We start from the raw sequence: 19,694 nt of genomic DNA, 5'->3' as shown, positions 1-19,694 counted from the left end.
CCCCCCCCACTTCCACCCTCACCAGGTAGTAGCTAAGCTGTCATCATCACTACGAGCAGTCTCGAGCAATGATGGTACATTCATGGTCATGCAGAAGAAGAAGAGAGAGAAAAAAAAGGAGTACGGGTGAGAGACGTAGTGGACTGGCACTGTTCTATGTGCGGTCTCAGTCCAATCACTACGGAGTAACGGACAGCACCGGCGTTGATGTGATACTCGACGCTCGTACACGTAGCGATGCATCATCGCTGAGCACTGGCACTGCAGCCACACTACAAGTGAAGCTGTCCGGAATTGGCTTCGGCGCTGACCACGCCCGACTTTCTTGGCAGCTGGCACCTTCCCGCTTGCCTGAATCAGTGACTTCACTCCTCTTCCCGACGCGCCCACAGGTTCATGACGTTTTTCGCATGCTACCACGGCTAGGGTCTACCGCTCAGCACCGTCCTACGGCACTGTCCTAGCTGATATCTTGCATCCTGCGCCGCCCAACCTGCGTACGTGCGTGATGCCAGAGCAGTCGGTGGTGCGTGTGCTGAGTGAGCGGGTACGACGAGTATTACTACCAGCACGATGACCTCCTACCTGCACGTGATCAGAGGGCCATCGCCAACAGAGGATCCTCATCGTCGCCCCGGTCGGTAACATGCGCGCTGGCAGAGCACGCCATATCATCTCCCCTGCGCCTGGAGAGGCGGCAGGCACTTGGGAAAGATGCATGCTACCATTCATCACCTGCACTCCGTACCTCGCAGTCCGAGGTCGCGACTCGGCGACCGCGCGCGGGGAGGGGATTTGAGGATGGCCACTGCTGCATACAATGCTGCCCAGTAATAATATATCACCACCACCACTACCGTAAGTACGACGAGCAGTGCGGAGTAGTGGCAATACCGTGGAGTGGTGATACCGTGGAGTGGTAATACCGTGGAGTGGTAATACCGTGGAGTAGCAATACCCACGGAGTAGTGATACCGTGGAGTAGCAGTGCTGCTGCTACAGTTGTGCTATTACCGTGTGGCCCTGACCATTGACCATGATGCTTTCAATTCCGCCCCGTAGTTTCAGTGAGTCGACACGTCCAGCATCGCAGCACCCGTACAGCGCCGTCATCCGTCCGCGCTCTGCCCGAGCGCTATGAGTTCACGGCTGATTTCGTCATCGACGAGATCACGACTTCTTCGTCGCCAGCAGCATAGCAGCCTTCTCGTGAAATCACCATCACCATCACCACTCTCATCCTCTTCTCCGCCACCAACAGCACATCGTCTTCGCAACAGCGGTCGCAGTCTCTTCAGCAACAGTCCGAATCCAAGCTACAGCACCATGTCTGCCGCCGCCGCCGCCGCCGCCACCGCCGCCATCCACGACTCCGCAACTGTCGGCTTCCACAACGCAACCGCCTACGATGCCCACCGTCCGTCCTACCCTCCCCAGGCCGTCGACCAGCTCCTCACCAACGTCGGCGTCGACGGCAGCCGCGGCGCCCGCGTCGTCGACCTGGCCGCCGGGACCGGCAAGATGACGGAGCTCCTGGCCGCCAGGCCAGAGGAGTTCGACGTAGTCGCCGTCGAGCCCCACGCCGAGATGAGGGCCACCCTCGAGGCCAAGAAGCTGCCGCGCGTCGAGATCCAGGCCGGCACCGCCGACAGCATCCCCGGCGTCGCTGACGGGTCCGTCGACGCCGTCGTCGTTGCTCAGGTATTACTCCTCTACTCCTCCCCCCTCTCCTCCCCCCTCTCCTCCCCCCTCCCCTCCTCTTCGGCTTAAGAATGACATATACATAAAAAAAAGACTTGACATGATACTGAAATCCAAAATAGGCATTCCATTGGTAAAAATTTTTTTTATTAAAAAAAAGCCGCCCTCTACTCGAGAAGTAATGGCCATTGATAGGCTTAACGTATGAGATAGGTTTGCCAAGGAAGAAGCCCTTGCCGAGATTCGCCGCATCCTCAAGCCAGACGGGAGACTGGCCATGATCTGGAACATTGAAGACTGTATGTTGTGATGTTACGTCCCGGGGGCCCTGCCGGGGTCCCTTCTCGCCGCGCCCGCTCTCGGGACACGGCCACTATACCGATAAAGAGGAGTGGCGAGACGGATGTACGCGGTGCTGACCCGGAGGCAGACAACAAACCCCCCGCGTGGACGGCAGCCTCGAACTATGAGCAGAAGCTCAACGAGCTCATCCTCAGCATCTCCAGGGACGGCCAGCCCCGCTTCCGCGATTACAAGTGGAAGGACGTCTTCGACACCCAGACCGGGCTCTTCTCCACGCCCATCGGCGAGGACGGCATCGAGTGGACCATCTGGCTCAGCCACCAGGCCCTGTGGGAGCGCGTGCAGACGCTGAGCCACGTCGCCCTGCTGCGGGGTGCAGATGCCGACGACTTCAAGGAGAAGTTTGATGACCTGGCCAAGGCTGGGGATGGACAGCGGAATGACAAGGGCGAAGTCGCCATCCACGGGAAGACGGTCTTGGCCTGGACGACGAGATTGTAGATGCCAACATGTGCACAGGAAGGAGAGAAAATAAGAGGAAGAGAATTTGACGAGAATCCTAGCATAAATAAAAAAAATAAAAAAACCCGGAATGGAAAGAGAGAGAGAGAGAGACGGTTCTTCTTCTTTGTAATCATCATCATTCTCTGCCATCAGAAATCATCTATGCATCCGCCGAAATGTACATGACTTTTTTTTATTAGTCAATCTGTTAGCTTGCAATCAATTCCAAGACGCCAAGGACTCTCTCACCATTGTTCCCGCGCACAAACGTGTCGCCGTACTCCCTCCTCTTGGACCCGTTGACAAACTCCTGCGTCTTCTCGAGAGCAATGTTCATGTATCCATCCACCGACTGAAGTTCACCTATAATCCATCGACCCTCTGTCAGTATGCCGCCTCTCCCCCTCTTACCACCCTCCTCTCTCTCTCTCCTTACCCTTGTAGACGACGCCCGAGTTGAGCTTGACGGTGACGGAGTTGCCGATGATGCCGCTGAGGAAGCTGGAAGGGTCTTTGCCCTCGGTCTGGCCGGCGTTGCCGTTCTCCATTCTGTCTGCTGATTTGAACCTGAGTGCGTGCGTGAACCGATCAAGATTCCTCTGTCTTCTTTTCTCCTCTGGCGTGCGCGGATGAGAGGCGAATGGTGATGTGTGTGTGTGTGTGTGTGTTTTGAGGCAAGAGTGAATCTTCTCGAGAGCTTTGTAGTGGGGGGAGGGGGAAACAAAGTATGAACCAGGTACCAATCGCGTGAGCGTGGGGATTCCAAACTCACCTGAATGGCTACAACAACAAAAGCATCACTCCAACACTTCCTCACTCTCTCTTCATGGCTGTTTCATGCTCTTGCTACGACTACAAATTTTCCATTTCATTTCTGGACAAAACAACGCTGTAATAAGCATACGCACACACACGCACGCGCACACACCATGGCCGACTCGGCTCTCAAGAAGAAGAAGCTCCCATTCAAGCCCACGGCTCTGCGCAGAGCTGCTGCTTCCCCGGATTCGACAGCCACGTCAAAGGACAGCAGCAATGACGACCTCAATCTGTTCAACCGCCGCAAGGAGATGGAGCGCATCCTGGCCGCCGATCGTGAGAGGGAAGCTGCCAGGAAGCGCAGACAGAAGCAGTCCGAGGAACGCCGACGATCGTCAGAAGCCGCGGCCGCGGCTGCCGCCACAAGGAGGTCGCTGTCCGACGACGAGCAGACCGAGTCACCCGCTGCCGAGGGGAAGCGAGATGGCAAATCCGAAGATCGAGATCCTGGAGTGCCGCCATCGGCTCAACCGAACGACAATGACGACGAGGAATACGCGACGGCCAAGGAGGATCATAGCGCCATGTTAGTTGTCTCTCCCCCCTCCCCCCGGTTCCCCTCGACTCGATGGTAATTACTATCGATACTCACGCTCCCTTCTCCAGCGAAATCGTAACACCGCCCTCGTCGAAGCGCACTCAGACCGACTGCCTCTCATCTTCGTCGAAACGAAGGCGCACAACACCGGCCAATCAAACGATGGGGTCGCCCTCGACACGTACCAGATTCTCGACGCGTAAAGCAGCAGCAGCAGCGGCGGCGGCGGCGGCGGCGGCACCCATCATTTCGCTAGACTCGGATGACGACGAAGACCCCTTCGCTACTGCTGCGCCGCCTCCGCCAAAGAACAGCACTGATAGTCTCCGAGAAGCCGAGGACACCCAACCGACCGCCGGCGATGACGACGAAGAGGACGAGTTCGCAGAGTACATCCGCAAAGCCGAGATGGAAAAGCGGAAGTTGGAGTCGCGCACATCGGCAACCGACGACAGCGGCGTACTGTCTTCACGGCGCGCGGGTCGCGGCGGCGGCGGCACGACAAAGGTCGACTTGCTCGTTCAGAGCGCCATCCCGGGGACGAAGAACTGCCTGATAAAGGTGTTCCTCGACAGTCCACTCCTGCAGGTGCGCAACGCCTGGGTCGAGGCCCAGAGGCGTCAGCAGGCGGACATCGGCGTGACCAACCCGTCGGACCTGATCCTCACGTGGCGCCGCGGCAAGGTGTACAACTACTCGACGCTGTACAGCCTGGGCGTCCGACCGCTGGGCGACGGCATCGTCGTCACCACCGACAGCCATCACGGCAGCGGCCGATCGGCGGGGCCAGCCTCGGGTCTGGGCGCGCACCCGTCTCAGGTGCACATGGAGGTCTGGACGGCCGACATGTTCCAGCGGTGGGAGGACGAGAAGGAGAGGCAGCTCCGGAGGGAAGAGCAGGACGGGTACGACGACGACGACGACGACGACGACGAGGAAGGCACGGCGGCGGCAGGTGGTGGTGGCGGCTACGACGCGACGCGGGCATCGCCGCCGCCGCAGGAGACCAAGATCAAGGTCGTCCTCAAGGCGAAGGAGCTCGACGACCTGGGATTCACGGTGCGGCCGGAGACGACGGCGGAAACCCTCGTCACGGCATTCAGGGCCGCCAGGGGTCTCGGACCAGACAAGGCCGTCAGTCTGTGGTTCGACGGCGACATGCTCGACGAGCACACAACCATGGACGAGGCTGGCATCGACGACATGGATACCATCGAGGTTCACGTTAAACCTACTTAGAACGGAGGGAGGACTTTTTGTGTTGAATTTTTTTTTTTCAGTTTTTAGTTTCCCCCCCAATTTTTGAGATACCCGTATTGCTTTGGAACTTTTTTTTTCTTCTTTTTACTTATTCTCTTATCGTCACCTTTTTATTGGTATTGCATAATACGACATCAAGTTGGATTATACCATTTCTGGTAAGCCATGGGCAGTTTATAGTATAATATATAGGAATAACGATGATGAATCAGCTGGCAAGACTTTCCTCCTCGGGAGGGTAGACGACGATCCTGTCGATATCGGCACCCCTATCGTCGAAGCCGTTGCTCAGTCCGCCGACGGTGATCTTGTTGGCCCCCTTGCGGAGGGGCAGCTTGAGCGGCGAGGACACGATGACGCCCTTGTGCGTATCCCGCTGGTAGAGGGAGTAGACGTTGTCCTCGTCATCGTTCACGACGACGCCGCTTATCCGACGGAGCTGCCACGCCCCGCCTATACGGTCGGGCGACCCGCCGGGCTGATCGCCGTAGCCCATGTCGTCGGTGTTCTGGTGATAGAACGACACCCACTGGCCGCCGCCGCCGCCGCCGTGACCCTGCACGCCCTCGAAGACGACGCTGCTCCGGTTGCCGCGTATGCCGGTCGCCAGCTCCCCTCCGGTAGCGAAGTTGGCCTCCTGGAAGTACGCGGACCCCGTAGTGCGGGCCGGGCGGTACGTCGCCACCCCCTCCGTCACGGGCCGCCAGACCCCGGTCCGGACGTCGAGGTCGTACACGTCGTGCCAGGGGAGGGAGAGGGTGCGCCCGCCGTCGTCGATCGAGAGGGGGAGCCAGATGTTACGGCTCTCCCAGAGCGAATTGCTGTCCCACTGGTCCCCCATATAGAGGTACGTCGTTGCCTGGCTGCCGTCGATGCGGAACGTGTAGCCAGACTGACTGCTCCACGTGCGCGTGTAAGGGTCCGAGATCATCCACGGCTGTGACCACGGTCCCTCGAGACTGTCAGCCCGAAAGGCAACGACGTCTTTTTTTTTTTTTGTACATGTCAACCTTTTATTATTTCTTTCTCTTCTTTTTACTCCCTCCCCCTCTCTCTCTCTCCTCTCCTTTTTGAAAAAGAAAAAAAAACAAAGCAATGGGTTGAGGATACTGACTATTCGGTCTATAGCCAGTCTTGTGGCTCATGAGAGCGTAGTAGCTCGTATCCGTCTGGATGATGGTAGGCGCCTCGAGATCAAACTTGTCCCACCGGTGCACCACATCCTCGAGACCGTTGAGCGCTCCGTCGAAGCGGGAGAGGTACACGTCCCGCCCCTCGGCCGAGTCACCGTTCGAGTAGAGCGCGTAGGTCCTGCCGTCGGTCCGGTCGGTAAACATGCCGAAATCCTGCGACCAGTTCCCCATGGGGGCCACGGCCTTGTCGAATCTGTACGGGCCGGCAATGTCGTCTGATGTTGCGTGACCCTGTAGCAGGAGCGAGTAGTTGGCGTCATCGGCGTGCCACCACATCTTTTTTTTATATGCGTCACGACCTGTAAGTCTTGATATCTGATACTGCATGATTTCATTCTCTTCTCTTCTCTTCCCCTAGTTCGATTCAAGAAAGGGAAAGGGGGGAGAGAGCGAAAGGCAAGGCATCTTGAACATACATGATACTTTCCATTCTCTTGGCTATACTCGACTTTCGGTCGCTGGATTATGTTCTCCGGGGAGATGTACTCGTGTCCCTCGATGGGCTCTGTCACACACGTCCTCGAGTCGTCAGCCAGGAAACCCTCCCGTCTCCGTTCACCCTCTGTCGATTGGATGAGGTGAATGTACCCAGCGCCAACCCGTGAGACGTCCACGTAGCCAGATCGTCGGAGCTGTAGACGGAGACGCCCCCTCCTTCCTCCTGCCCCTCCGTCTTATACTCCCCGAACCAGTAGAACCTGCCGGTATCGCGGTCCACGCAGAGTCCACCCGCATGCGCGTTGAACAGGTTGCCGTCCGTGTCGTACCACCGTGCGCCAGGGACGATCCAAGCGCTCTGGGCTGCCGTGACGAGGAGGGTCAGGGCCGTCATCAGGACGTCTACAAGTCGGATTTCTGCCATCGTCATGGTCTTTTTGTTTGTTGCCGAATGCATTCGTTCGTTGCTAGGACCAGCTAGGTCAAGCGCATAAGTCAAAGTCTCTTTCGCGACCTGTCCTGGGATGACGACAACCCTGCCATTTTATACACAGGTATCCTCACCCCCCCCGCCTCCATCGCGGGCCTTCGAATAGTTTCTGGTAAGAATACGTGATATATGGTCATATATTCCCTCAGCTTCTTCGATCAATATCCGGTCCAGTCATGTGCAGGTTGCCAAGATGGTGAGAGGCGGGTATGTGATTCCTGGGGGGGGATCCCCGCAGTCGTATTCGCCCAACATTAACCCGAGAGGTTGATCTGGATAGAGAGAGAGAGGCCTTGCAGCAGAAGTATAGTTATGATGAAGCATCGACTTCAAAGTAGAATCAATTGCTCTTTCACGTTATTATCTAAATAAGACAAAATTATTATTTTTTAAATAAAAAAAAACTATCGCTACTATACTATATTTCGAAAAGAGATGAGAAAAAAAGAGAGAAAAAAAAGAACCCTGCTGTTAGGACATCCCATTCCTCCACCCCCTTTTCTTTTTCCGTAGCTCCTATCTTGTACTATCAAGACACACACACACTCACTCACTCACTCACCCTCTACTGAGCAGCTGTCCCATTCTGAGTCTGAAAGTCCTCGGCAGACTCGTTAACGACGATCATGGTGTGCAGATCCCCCAGCTTCTGGGTGTAGTTGCCCGCGCAGGAGGCAGAGTTCCCCGTGACGGTGGCCAGACCGTCGACGCTGAAGACGGCGCGGCGCAGCCTAGCCATGAGCTTGGAGTCGAAGGAGCGGTTCAGTCCCCTGGCCAGCTCCATGCCCGTCTCGAGGAGGTACTCTCCCGACCTGCAGATGGGCCCGCGCTCCTGCTCCGTGTACCCCTCGTACGTCACCTTCTTGCCCTCGGCCGGGCTGTCGTGCTGCAGGACGCCGATGGCCAGCTCGCTGGCCTGGATGATCTCGTCGAATTCGGTGTTGAGGTGCTGCTTTCTTTGTCAGTAACGAGAATGTCCGGGTCTCTTCCTTCGAGGTCAACTTGACTCACGTTGTATTCCTCCGAGTTCCTGTCGGCCGTGAATCCAGAGGTAAGGTCAGCAGTAGAGTGGGTGGCGTTGGCGATGACGTCCAAGCTGTGGACCAGCTCCGTGGCAGTGAAGCGGTCCGTGTCGATGGGTCGGATGATGGCGGCGGCCTGTACGGCGGCGGTGAAGAGGACGGCGTTTAGGATGAGCATGATGGTTGGCAGGGACTGGAAGGGTGGAAGACTGGTGTTGAGTTGGTTGAGAGTGTTGGAGGTGGTGCGGAAGTGTGGTGCCAATGTGTCGAGGTGTTGTTGAAGAGCTGAGGGGAGTGCTGCTGCTGCTGCTGTTGAAGAAGAAGAGGAAGAAGAAGAAGAAGAAGAAGAAGATGATGATGATGATGCTGATGATTCCTAGCAGAGAGAGAGATCCATCAGTCCCCTTATATACTCATCAGAGGTCCCGTCGACACCCATCTTCCGCCATGTCCGACATCCCATATCAATTCCATCTAGAGGCGTTCTGCCCCTTGATCGTCGGCCATAGTATTGGCATGGCATCCCCCTCCTCCGCCAACCTCTCCCTACTATTCTGATTCACCCAATGCTGTCTCAGCAATAAGCTTGTCTTCTCCCCTAGTCTTTGGCTCTCTGGCCACCGCCCTCTCCGTCTGCTCTGTCTCACTTTTCTAACCCTCCTCTCGGCCCAGGACGAGGTATTCACCGTGGAGATGACAACGCTCTCCGAGAGATTTAACTCTCCGGGAAAAAAAAAGTGTTAGACAATATGCCCTGTCGCAATCTTACGTCGCACTGGGGGGTTCATACAAAACATCACCATGGTGAAGAGACAACGAGAAGAAAAAAAATCTATTCCTGAGACGACGCAGAACCCATCAGGATTATATGAAAATGAATATTTATATATGTATAACGCCTTATCGAACAAGAACGAGAGGGAAAAAAAAACAAAAAACAAAAAAAACGTTCCTGTTGCCGTGGAAAGAAATCCAGTTTTTTTTTTACCACCCAACCCCAATATATATATATATAATATATATGCTTTGGTATTCTCAACATGCCGTAGTGATAGATTTCCCCTCCCAACTCCTCAATTATGCATCTCTCTGGTGTTTTGAAATAGCAGAGAGGGAAAAGAAGAAAGATTAGAGTGATAGTAGTCATGGTCCTTCCCCCCTCCAACCTCAGCCACTATTGTACATCTACATCTATCAGGTCAGCCATACTCTTAGGTATGGACTTGGGGGAGATCGTGTCCTGGGAGGCGGGATGGTATGCAGAAGTAGTAGTAGGCGTCGATGGTCTCTCCTCGCTCTTGACGGTGACGGCGGAATCATCAGCCGAGTCATGCTCGGGCTTGGCAGCCAACTTGCCAGCCACCTTGACCGACCCCGGCTCCGCTCCGCCCTTGACGGCCCTGAAGGCCTGGGCAACGGTGTTCTTGGGCTGCGAGGTACGGAGGGGCTTGCGGCCCTTGGCGCGCACGGCGGCCGTCTTCTTTCCGGGCTGCTGGTGCTTCTGCTGGTGCTTCTGCTGCTGCTTCCGGTCGGCATCGGTCTTCGTCGCCGTGTCCTCTTTGCCGACGGCGAACGATAGCCGTGTCTGCTTCGGCCTCCCGGCGGCAGCGGCGGCGGCGGCGGCGGCGGCGGCAGGATCCTTGGACGCGCCCGGCTTGGGGCTGGGACGAGGCGTGGGCATACCATCGACCCGCCTGACGCGGTTGGTGGTGGGCGTGGTGACGGTGGCGGCAGCGGTGGCGGGTGCGGGCGTCGGGGACGGCGACTTGCAGGGGATCTCGACCTCGATCTTGGTGGCGCGGCAGCGGATCTGGCTCTGGAGGGAGTCCTCGGCCGAGAGGAGGTAGTCGGTGCCGATGTTGCAGGACCAGGATGCGCAGCCGACCTCGCGGGCGACCATGTCGCAGGGGGCGCGGACGACCATGTCCCAGCAGTCCTTGAACTCGGCGCCCTTGGGCTCCGAGTCGGTGTTGATGAAGGCGGTGAAGCCCCCGCGGCGGTGGCGGGTGACCTGGCACAGCTCCTTGACCAGGCGGCGGGTGCCGGGGACCTTGAGGCTGGTGCCGACGACGATGACGGCGTCGGGACGGGCCTTGAGGTCGGCGCTGGACACGTTGCCGATGGCCTCCCCGTCCGGGTTGAACTCGTTGTAGAGGACGAAGCGGGGCCTCAGGCGGCCGATGCCGTGGCTGCGCTTTCCGGCAAAGGCGGTGCGCACCTCGTCCTGGTCCTTGCAGGCGCCGCAGAGGGGCGGCTCGGGCCCGTCGAACAGGGCGCCGTCGAGGGGCTGCAGCTGGGCGCACTTGGTGCAGACCATCTTGTCCAGCCCGCCGTGGAGCTGGATGGTGGTGGGCCAGGGACCCTTGGCGTTGAGCGGCACGCGCGTGGCCAGGGGCTCCATGGACGTGTCGATGCAGTCGATGTTCTGCGAGTACAGCCGCATCAGGCGGCCCTCGCGGGCCAGCGACGCCAGCAGGTGGTGGAAGGGCGTGGGCTTGGCGCGCGACGCCATGTCGGCCATCTCGCGCACCATGGTGTGGAAGGAGTGCGTCGACTCGTCGTGCTTGTAGACCGAGGCGTCGAACAGGTGCCTGCCCGACGCCTTGAGCTTGGTCTGCTGGCTGCCGGCCGGGGCGAACAGGCCGGTGGCCGACCGGAAGTCGGGGATGCCGGCCGACACGGAGATGCCCGCGCCGGCCACGACGACGATCTTCTTCTTCCTGCGCAGGGACTGCGACAGCCTCTCGAGCTGCAGCGCGTCGTGCTCGGTCCACTCCGCCTCGGGCTTGGTCAGGTCCAGGTGCTCGGTCGTGCGCTCCTTGGGCCACAAGGTGGCGGCGGTGAGCTTGGGCCTCTTGGCTGGCCGTGCGGGCTTTTCTGTCGGGTCCGGGGGAGCCCTCGGCCGCGACGGCTTGGGCTCCTTGCTGCTGCCGGGCTTGGCGGCGGCGGCGGCGGTGGCGGCGGCGGCGGTTGTGGTTGGTTTGGTTGGCCTGGCCGTCTTCTTCGAGGGCGTCTGCGTGCCCGATGTCGAGGCCGAGCATGTGGGAGAGGGATAGCGGTGGGAGAGGTCGGCCAGGGAAGACGAGGCGATCGGTAGACCGGGCAGCGAAGGCGTACCCGACATGTCGGACAGGGCCGACATGGGCGACGAGGGCGGCGAGGAGAGTAAGCTGGACGTATCCGCCTCTCTCGTTGGCGATTCCATCGTGGCTGTGCGTGTAGTTGTACTCGTATGAAGAGTATGGCGATTTTTTCGAATTCTTTTTTTCGCGGTACTGAGAGAAAGAGGGGGGGGAGGAGGATAGGAGGAGAGAATCCTGATTGTCGAGCCTGGGAAGATGGCGTTCGGTCGGAATGAAAAACGTGACGTCGTGCGGCTCAGAATTGCAGTCGAGGATGGAGATGAGATGGCGGTATCATCAGAGGTCCATAACACGGCTCAGGGCTGTCAATCCTTGTTATTGCGTGTTCGGTCAAGGGAGTGTGTCGGGCGTGTGTGTGTGTGTGTGTGTGCGGTTGGAGAGGTCGGAAAGGGCCAGGTGTAGAAGTGTTGAAGAGCGGAGTTGATTGGAGAAGGAGAGGAGGAAGAGAGAGTACAGATTACATATATCAGAGAATAGGAGGAGAGGGGGGAGAAGTGTGGGTGAGGACGGTGAGAAGTAGGGGGGATACGGGTGCGAGTTTTGAGTGCTCTTGCCGACGATTAAATCAATAAAAGTATCAATACAGAGAGAGAGTAATGGTAGTCATGGGATAGTACGAGTACGAAGTAGCGTGGTGCCTCACTCTGCACATGTATCCATCACATGGAGAGGAAGAGAGTTAGTTGGTCTGCCAGAGACCGAACCGTATCGGCTGTTCTGGTTTCGACGCGTCCCAAGGGAGATTGCAGCAAAGGAAAAGAGAAGGAGAAGAGGGAGAAGAAAGAGGGTATGCTGACCTGCACACACACGCACGCACACACACACGCACAAGTGCGCAGAGGAAGAGGGGGGAGGGGAAGAGCGGATGAGACGAAGAAGACGGGGAAGACGGAGAAGACGAAGAAGACGGAGAGGGAGAAGAAGACTGGGGCGTCATACCCACTCTGATGAAAGGAGCGGAAGAGGATTAGAGTGGGAGTGGGAGTGAGGGTGCGGGTGGGAATTGAGAGTGAGTGCAGAGTGGTAATAATGGCTCAATTAGATCATCATGCGGTTTACATGTACCTACTATTCATCCATCCCGTTACCCAGGGAGAGTATGGCAATACCAGTTGAATAATCTCTATACATGTACTCCGTACTGCCCTGGGGAGGGGGACGATGATTGATACTACTACGAGCACGGAGTACCAGCCATGGTACTATATCTGAGAGTATCTGTACTGGTATAATTATATATCTGCAGATACATCTACAGTTATACGTACAGAAATATCTACAGTTATATGTACAGATATATCTACATATAAGTGGGTGGTCAACAGGAGATCAAGATGGAAGTGGCAGGTTGGTTTTTTTTTTTTCTTTTTGAATCATTTCATCCTTCTCTTCACATTCTCCCCCTCCCCATTCTCTCTCTCTCTCTCTCTCTCTCTCTCTCTCTTTACACACGAGTATGGACAAGCATAGGTATTCAGCACGATCAGAATGTGCACGGCATGCGCATCACTCAGTCACCGGTCCAGTCTAATCATGTTCGGACCTGCAGGGTCATGCGCAGAGAAAGTACCTCCCCGGGAATTCACTAACAGAGTCTGGCCCTGTAGTGAGCGTCTCCCTGTTAGCGTCTGACGAATCGAGGACCCGGCAGGTGCCAGAATTCTCTGCCCCATATTTTTGATCCAGCGAGAGGAAACATGACGGCAGGCCGAGGCAGGGGGGAGTTTGTTTACGACTTGCTGATATTGACAATACATGCAGTGATACATGTACAGCCCACAGGTAACAGCAATATTACTTACTGGCCACGGTCCCACCCTCTCTTGCTCAATGCCCATCTGGTCAGATTACCTTGGAGCGGACCGGGGGGGGGGGGGGGGGGACCCTTGTGGAGAATTCACCCTCGCCGGTTGCCGGGAAACGGCTTTATCAGCAGATACGTCAACCATGGTCGCCGTCGGTCCAATAGGCAGGCCCCTTCGCTACAGTCTACCAGACCGTAACCTGTAATCTGTGCAGATTACAGGTTACAGATGTCGGAACAGCATGTACATGTATTTATTAGTGGTATCTGCGCAAACACCGCCAAACGCCGTATAGTGGGTTATTCCGGTCCCGGTATCTGAGCCTCAGGCCTCTCTATGATTTCACATTGGTCTAGACAGAGCACCACAGATTATATATGACCAATTCAAGAGAAGATAATGATGATAAAAGTTTCAACAGTTTAGAGAGTTTCGTCTTCTCCTCGAGATCATAAAAAATCATACCACATGGCTGACTACTGTCCATGACGCACACTCCTCTCTACCTCGACATTTATATTGTACCCCCCCTTCAAGCTGCGAATACAGATGGTGTGGTGTTGAATACATGGTCTATCAAATAGTATACACACAAGCAAACAGACAATTTTTCTTTTTTTTTAAAAAAAAAAAAAAAGAAAGAAAGAGAAAAAGAAGAAGAGAGAGAGAGAGAGAAGAAAGACCAAGATGCTAGTAATCATACACCCATTGACCGTGTATAATACTGGTCATGGTGCTTCAAAAGGGGGGAGGGGGGTTTGGGGGTTGGGGGTTGGGGGTTGGTTGGATAGAGGGTTACTAAACCCATCAATCCAAGAATATATATATGTATATATATATATGTGTGTGTGTGTGTGTGTGTGTGTGTGTGAGAGAGAGAGAGAGAGAGAGAGAAGATGCCTTGTCCAATCAACCCTTGATGACGGCAACGTCGCAGACATCACGATCGACCGGCCTCCCAACCCTGCTCCTCACCACGCCAGCCCAGTCCATGACCTGTATACCGGCCATGCCGGCCATCAGGCCGGCCCAGTGCGAGACCACGTCGCTCCTGTTCCGGAGGGCGAAGACGGAGAGGCCCTCGTAGACGTAGTAGCCGACGAGCAGGGCCCACCAGACGATGCCGTGGACGCCGTCCTGCGGCAGGCCGAGGAAGCGGAACCGGTCGTCCCTGTGCTCCCAGAAGTAGGCGGCCAGGACGCCGATGCTGGCCGCCGACGACCCCATGGACGAGACCTGCAGCATGCCGCGCGCCCCGTACACCGCCAGGCTGCCCAGGAACCCGGCCGACCCGCAGGCCAGGAACAGCGTCAGGTAGCCCATCCGGCCCAGGTCCTCGTGCAGGTGGATCCCCCCCGCCACCAGCGTCGCCATGTTGACCGCCAGGTGGCCGAGCTCGATGTGCGAGAAGTTGGCCGTCAGGAGCGACAGCGGCCGGGGCCGCCCGACGACGAGCATCATGTGCCTGTTCAGCACCCTCCAGAGGGGAGGCACCCTCCAGAGGACCCAGACCGCCACGTTGACCGCCACCAGCGCCCCCACCGTCGCCGTCGCCGCCGACACCTGCGGGAACAGCCGGTGCCGGTCCGCCGGCTCCTCGTACACCACCGTCAGGCTGCCCATCAGCCCGACGCCCAGCAGCCACGCCGCCGCCGACGGCCACACCCGCCGCCAGAGGCTCATGGCCTCGGGCTCGGCCTCGTCCGACATGGCCGCCCGGTGGTACTCGGCGATCTTGGGGTTCGTGATCGGCCGCTGCCCCTCGCCCACCTCGACGAGCGAGTGCGCCGCCCGACCCTTCCGGTCGTACACCACCACGCCGGTGCCGCCCAGCTCGGCCGCCTTGCGCAGCGCCTCCTCCTCGCGCCTCCTGTCCGCCTCCTCCATGGCCTTGAGCCGCGCCAGGTCGCGTGCCTCGTTCCGCGCGCGTATCGCGTCGAATCGGCTGCGGCCGTACACCGGGTCATCCCTGTATTCGACCTCGATCTTCCCCCCTAGCCCCTCCGCAGCAGCGGCAGCCTCGGCCTCATCCCTGGCCTGCTGCTCCTGCCCCTGCTCCTGCTCCTGCTCCTGCTTCCGTTCCTGCTCCTGCTTCTGCATCTCCGCCTCCGCCTCCGCCTCCTCCAGCTGCGCCAGCTCGTCTTCTGCCCTCAGCCCCGCATTCAGCACCTCGTCCACCTTGACCGTCTCGCGGAGGTGCGCGAGCGCCCTGGCAACGTCCCCCTCGTCGTAGTGCATCGTGTTGACGGCGAGCGTCGGGTCGTCGAGCGTGCCCGCCACCCGCCGCCCGTGGAGCACCCGGAGGAGGTAGTTGGCGCTGGCCGGGCGCAGCTGGCTGTCGCCGCCGAATATGCGCTCGACCTCTTCCTGGCTCAGCGGATCCTCCTTCCGGCGGAACGCCAGCCCCGTCCTGTCCTTGTAGTCGCGCGGCAGGTCGACGTAGTCGCGGATCACGCGGTTGCCGCCGCCGAAAAAGGCCCGCCGCTGGAGGACCCAGGGGCTCTTCTGATGGCGGTCAAGTCTGCCGGCGCTGCTGGGACACGGTCGCCTCGGAGGAGGGCAGGACTGCGACATGTGACGGGTCTGCGGTCGGTGGCGCCGGAGCGTCGTCGCCGTGGGCCAGGGGCATGTCGTCCTCGTCGTCGTGCTCCTCGCCGCTCTGCATAGTAGATTCCGCGGAGTTTCTGCGGCCCGGAGAAGAGAGCCCGGACCGCTGGTGCGTAGTAATAGGGCGCTCATGGCCGTCGGCAGGTGAACGCACCCGAGGTGCGAGCAGAGCTGTGCTTGGTATTCTCGGTTGGTTGGTTGATGGTGGTGGTGGTGGTGGTGGTGGTTACAGTGAGTGCTGAGTGCTGGGTATATATATATTATGTATATATATTATGTATATATATTATACAGATTATGTATACGGTGGTGGCATGGTTCTTTTTTCTTCTTTCTGGTGGGTCCCAAACGTGCCGAATGTATTTAATACTACGTATGTACTGCTGACGTAACGGTCAAGTTTGAGCACACCACCATACATGTACCGCAGCAGTGGAATAAGATGAATTGATTCCAAGCAACGGATTACTATAGCGGTCCTTCTGGCAATGTTTCTGGTGTGCTGATGCCATCTCTCTTCCTCTTCGAATGTATGTATATATATATATATATATATATAATCAGATATACTATTCATGACTGGCTAGTAACCTACGTATATTACAATCTGCCTAGCCGTGCAGCCACACCACAAATCAACCCCCCACCAATCTCCGCGACGCACGCAGCAGATCTCTCCCTTCCCGACGACATCCTCTCCCGACGACATCTCTCCCAACTATCTCTCTTCCTCACCATCTAACCTCCGAACCCGATACAAGACCATCCAACCTACCCTCCGGCCGTTCAGAAAACCCCGCCGCAATGTCATCCTCGGCAGACACAGGCCCCATATCCCCCGCGCGCTTCTCCGCCGCCCTGAAAGACCTCTCAGTCGAGATGCTCCACCTCAAAGTCCTCGAGATCCGCAACTCGATAGCTCACCTGCAATACTCCAACGACCAGCTCCGGCCATTCGCAGACGGTACGCAGCCGGCCTCCTCCGCAGACGGTACCCTGTCCGGGCAAGGGGCAGGAGAGCCCGACCAGGATTGCATCGACGCCATACGCGAAAACGACGTGGTGATAGAGCGCATGACAGAGCGCATAGCCCTCGTCAGGATCGAGGTGGAGGAGAGGGGCGTCAGCTGGGACGAGTTCCAGAGCAGAGACGAGCTCGATGCGAGGGCGGCGGCTACATCAACGACAGCAGAGGCCACCGCAACGAATGGTCAGCAGCAGACGACGTCGTCGCCCTGGACGGACGGGACATTTCAGACCGGTACTATCCGGAACGGAGAAGTCCATCTTGATGAGCAAGGTGCTGGTGCTGGTGCTGGTGCTGGTGCTTCTGCCTCGACCTCTGCATCCCGGACAGGAGGTTCCCTCGACGATCAACAACTTCGCCAGGCCCTAGAGGAGCGTATGCGCAACTTGAATCATGACGATGATGATGATGAACAGGGCGGCATGCATCTCTAGTTCCCAGAACATACACAAATTAAATCAGACAAGACAAGACTTCATGTTTACGGTTTGCACGGATGTCGAGTATCCAGAATCGATATGCAGAATGTGTAAGAAATCTACCAAAGACGTCCGCCAGTACTTTATGCTTGGACACAACAGAAGAGTGTTTATGATAGACAAGAGGGACAGAAAGGAGGGATACCACTAATATGTTAAGACGACAAAGAAACTTTTGTACCGGTTGTACAACGTCAAGTTACTGTCATCTTGCATCCGTCCCAAACAACAGAGCAAGATACAACAGGAAAAATGAAGAATAAACAGAGAAAGGAAAAGAAGAAGAAAAAGAGGGAGAGGAAAACCAGAGTGGATGAAACGCAAGGTCAAAAAAAAAAAAACGCCAGCTTTTTGCTCCCAACCCAGAGCGCCAAAATCATGCAGTGTTCGCTTTCAATGGAGAGAGAGAGAGAGAGAGAGAGAGAAGGAAATCAAAGGACAAAAGAGAAGAGAAGAAGAGAATTCGGACCAAATCAACTGGTGCGAATAGTACTAGAAATGACTTTGAAGAAGATCGACACCCAACACTCCACTCTCTCAGAACAAAACCCCCCGAGACCAGAATCTCTAAGCAGACCTTGAGACCTAGGCCCTGATACCTCGCCCGCTACTGGCAATAGTCTCTAGCTTCGGGCGTGCAGCCGCACCGGGACCAGGCCTCAGACCCTTACTGGAGCTTGCAGAGGGCGAGAACGGCCGTAGGCTTCCATCCTCCTCTTCGGCTTCGTACCCATCCATGTCGGAAGAGTCCGAGTCTCCCGACGTAGTGGCGGCGCGCTGCTCTTGTTGTCGACGTCTTTTCTGGGACGCAGTGCGCACCTTTCTCCGCTCGCCGTGGTCGTACTCGTAGCTGAACTCTGCCGACTCGTCCACGCCGTCGAGGGACATGCTGCGGGCGCGGGTGAAGCTGGTAGACCGGTTGCTCCGGGTGGTGAAGAGGAACTCGATGAGTTCCTGCTCCGTCATGTCGCTCTCCTTCTTGAAGCTGAGCCCGTTGGCGCCGTTGCTGGTGCCGTTGGTTCTCGCCGTGGCGGCGGTCCGGGACGAGCTGGCTCGGCTGGCGGCGCTGACGGCTCGGCTGACGGGCAGCTTGCCCTCCATGATCTTGGCGGGCGGCGGGGGCTGGAGCATCCAGCGGTGGGCGTCCTTTCGCGGGGCCTTGCTGCTGACGACGGGGGGGTGGTAGTCGTTGATCGGGGGGTTCTTGGGAGAGAAGTAGAAGTCTCGGCGGTCGTGGTCGGACACGTCCTTCTCCAGGCCGAGCTTGTTCTCGATCAGACGGCCAGCCGAGTCCCTAGCCTTGGAGAAGGCGTCCTTGAGCTTGTGGCCGGACCACTGGCCCCACAGCTCCTCGTCTTCACGCTGGTAGCCCTTGCGCCGGTTCCAATCCTCCGACAGACCGTCGGCATCGGCTATCACCGTGGCGCTGTCACCGGCGGTCGTCCCACTGTCGCCGACGCGGGTGCACTCGGAAAGGCTGGGGGCGTCGCTGTCCCTGCCCGAGCTCGAGAGCCCGCGCTGGCTAGAGTTCTTGCTGGCCGACTTCTTGGGCAGGCTGGGCCCCATGCTGATCTCCTCCTGCCAATAGGGGTTCGTGGCGAAGGGCGACGGGTGCCGGTACAGCCCCGGCTGCTCCGTCTCCAGCTTGGCCTTGCCCTCCCTTTCCTTTCTAGACGTCACCTTTGCCTTCTGGATGCTCCGGGCCTTGGCGCATGGCGTGCAGGCCACGACGTAGAAAATGGCCGACTGGACGGCAACGGGGAACGACATGGTCGATCGTGGATGCGTGCGGAGTGCCGTACGTATGCGGGAGAATGACCCGCGGGTCAGGTCAGAGGATACTTCTCCCTCCTCTTCGCGAAGGCGTCTCGTTGTCAAGAAGAAGGACGGAGGGGAGACGGGATAGGAGAGTCTTCTAAGGCCAAGACATCCGGACACGCGTCTCGGCGTGGTCGTGTTCAATCGATAGGTCTGCGAGGGTGGCCGTGTGCGAGATGGCGGACACTCAAGATGGCGGATCCGACAAGATGTCAAGGACGGTGGTGCGGGAACACACGAGATCGGGTCGGATAAGAGGCCTCGTATATATAGACTGGGTGTTAGGTATGGACGGCGCCTGAGTGTGGGTTTGCTATCAATCTCGAGAAGGACGTCGGTGGCGGTGGTGGTGGTGTTGGTCGGCACGACAGCGTGGCTGCGAGATGTAAAGGGTCAGAACGGTGAGAGGAGAGAGCAATCAATTGATTCCTTCCTGGACCGAATGGGAAATGATGCGATGCTGTCACTGTAGGCTTGCGAGCAGGAGAGAAAAAGGTAAGTCAAGAGGGGGTGGGGGAAGGGGGGGGGGGGGGGGGGGGGGAGAGGG

At 57.5% G+C, this 19,694-nt stretch overlaps 8 protein-coding genes across 8 annotated transcripts; 3 read left to right on the top strand and 5 right to left on the bottom strand.

The window, feature by feature from the left end:
- Nucleotides 1-1,326: 1,326 nt before the first annotated feature.
- GMORB2_5749 (tRNA G46 methylase TrmB) lies at nt 1,327-2,505 on the top strand (the record flags this gene model as incomplete). Its single annotated transcript, XM_035467719.1, has 3 exons — nt 1,327-1,701; nt 1,925-2,000; nt 2,132-2,505. The coding sequence occupies 3 exons, from the start codon at nt 1,327-1,329 to the stop codon at nt 2,503-2,505; spliced, it is 825 nt and encodes a 274-aa protein (XP_035322685.1).
- Nucleotides 2,506-3,437: 932 nt separating this feature from the next.
- On the top strand, nt 3,438-5,104 carry GMORB2_5748 (Ubiquitin-2 like Rad60 SUMO-like; the record flags this gene model as incomplete). The annotated part of the gene is made up of 2 exons (XM_035467718.1): nt 3,438-3,853; nt 3,934-5,104. 2 exons carry the CDS (start codon nt 3,438-3,440, stop codon nt 5,102-5,104), a joined length of 1,587 nt encoding a protein of 528 aa, XP_035322684.1.
- Nucleotides 5,105-5,333: 229 nt separating this feature from the next.
- On the bottom strand, nt 5,334-7,186 carry GMORB2_5747 (Galactan 1,3-beta-galactosidase; the record flags this gene model as incomplete). Its single annotated transcript, XM_035467717.1, has 4 exons — nt 5,334-6,109; nt 6,240-6,594; nt 6,735-6,823; nt 6,907-7,186. 4 exons carry the CDS (start codon nt 7,184-7,186, stop codon nt 5,334-5,336), a joined length of 1,500 nt encoding a protein of 499 aa, XP_035322683.1.
- A 625-nt stretch (nt 7,187-7,811) lies between these two features.
- Nucleotides 7,812-8,446, bottom strand: GMORB2_5746 (uncharacterized protein; the record flags this gene model as incomplete). The annotated part of the gene is made up of 2 exons (XM_035467716.1): nt 7,812-8,195; nt 8,258-8,446. 2 exons carry the CDS (start codon nt 8,444-8,446, stop codon nt 7,812-7,814), a joined length of 573 nt encoding a protein of 190 aa, XP_035322682.1.
- Nucleotides 8,447-9,442: 996 nt separating this feature from the next.
- On the bottom strand, nt 9,443-11,473 carry GMORB2_5745 (NAD+-dependent protein deacetylase SIR2; the record flags this gene model as incomplete). The annotated part of the gene is made up of 1 exon (XM_035467715.1): nt 9,443-11,473. One exon carries the CDS (start codon nt 11,471-11,473, stop codon nt 9,443-9,445), a length of 2,031 nt encoding a protein of 676 aa, XP_035322681.1.
- Nucleotides 11,474-13,913: 2,440 nt separating this feature from the next.
- Nucleotides 13,914-15,881, bottom strand: GMORB2_5744 (rhomboid-like protein; the record flags this gene model as incomplete). Its single annotated transcript, XM_035467714.1, has 3 exons — nt 13,914-13,940; nt 14,192-15,718; nt 15,759-15,881. 3 exons carry the CDS (start codon nt 15,879-15,881, stop codon nt 13,914-13,916), a joined length of 1,677 nt encoding a protein of 558 aa, XP_035322680.1.
- A 746-nt stretch (nt 15,882-16,627) lies between these two features.
- Nucleotides 16,628-17,284, top strand: GMORB2_5743 (uncharacterized protein; the record flags this gene model as incomplete). The annotated part of the gene is made up of 1 exon (XM_035467713.1): nt 16,628-17,284. The coding sequence occupies one exon, from the start codon at nt 16,628-16,630 to the stop codon at nt 17,282-17,284; it is 657 nt and encodes a 218-aa protein (XP_035322679.1).
- Nucleotides 17,285-17,914: 630 nt separating this feature from the next.
- On the bottom strand, nt 17,915-19,099 carry GMORB2_5742 (uncharacterized protein; the record flags this gene model as incomplete). The annotated part of the gene is made up of 1 exon (XM_035467712.1): nt 17,915-19,099. One exon carries the CDS (start codon nt 19,097-19,099, stop codon nt 17,915-17,917), a length of 1,185 nt encoding a protein of 394 aa, XP_035322678.1.
- Between the last annotated feature and the right edge of the window lie 595 nt (nt 19,100-19,694).

This window comes from Geosmithia morbida (assembly GCF_012550715.1).
Source record: "Geosmithia morbida isolate 1262 chromosome Unknown scaffold_4, whole genome shotgun sequence".
NCBI lineage: Eukaryota > Fungi > Ascomycota > Sordariomycetes > Hypocreales > Bionectriaceae > Geosmithia > Geosmithia morbida.
Note: the sequence above shows the minus strand (reverse complement) of the source record. Positions and strands in the feature narration are given on the sequence as shown.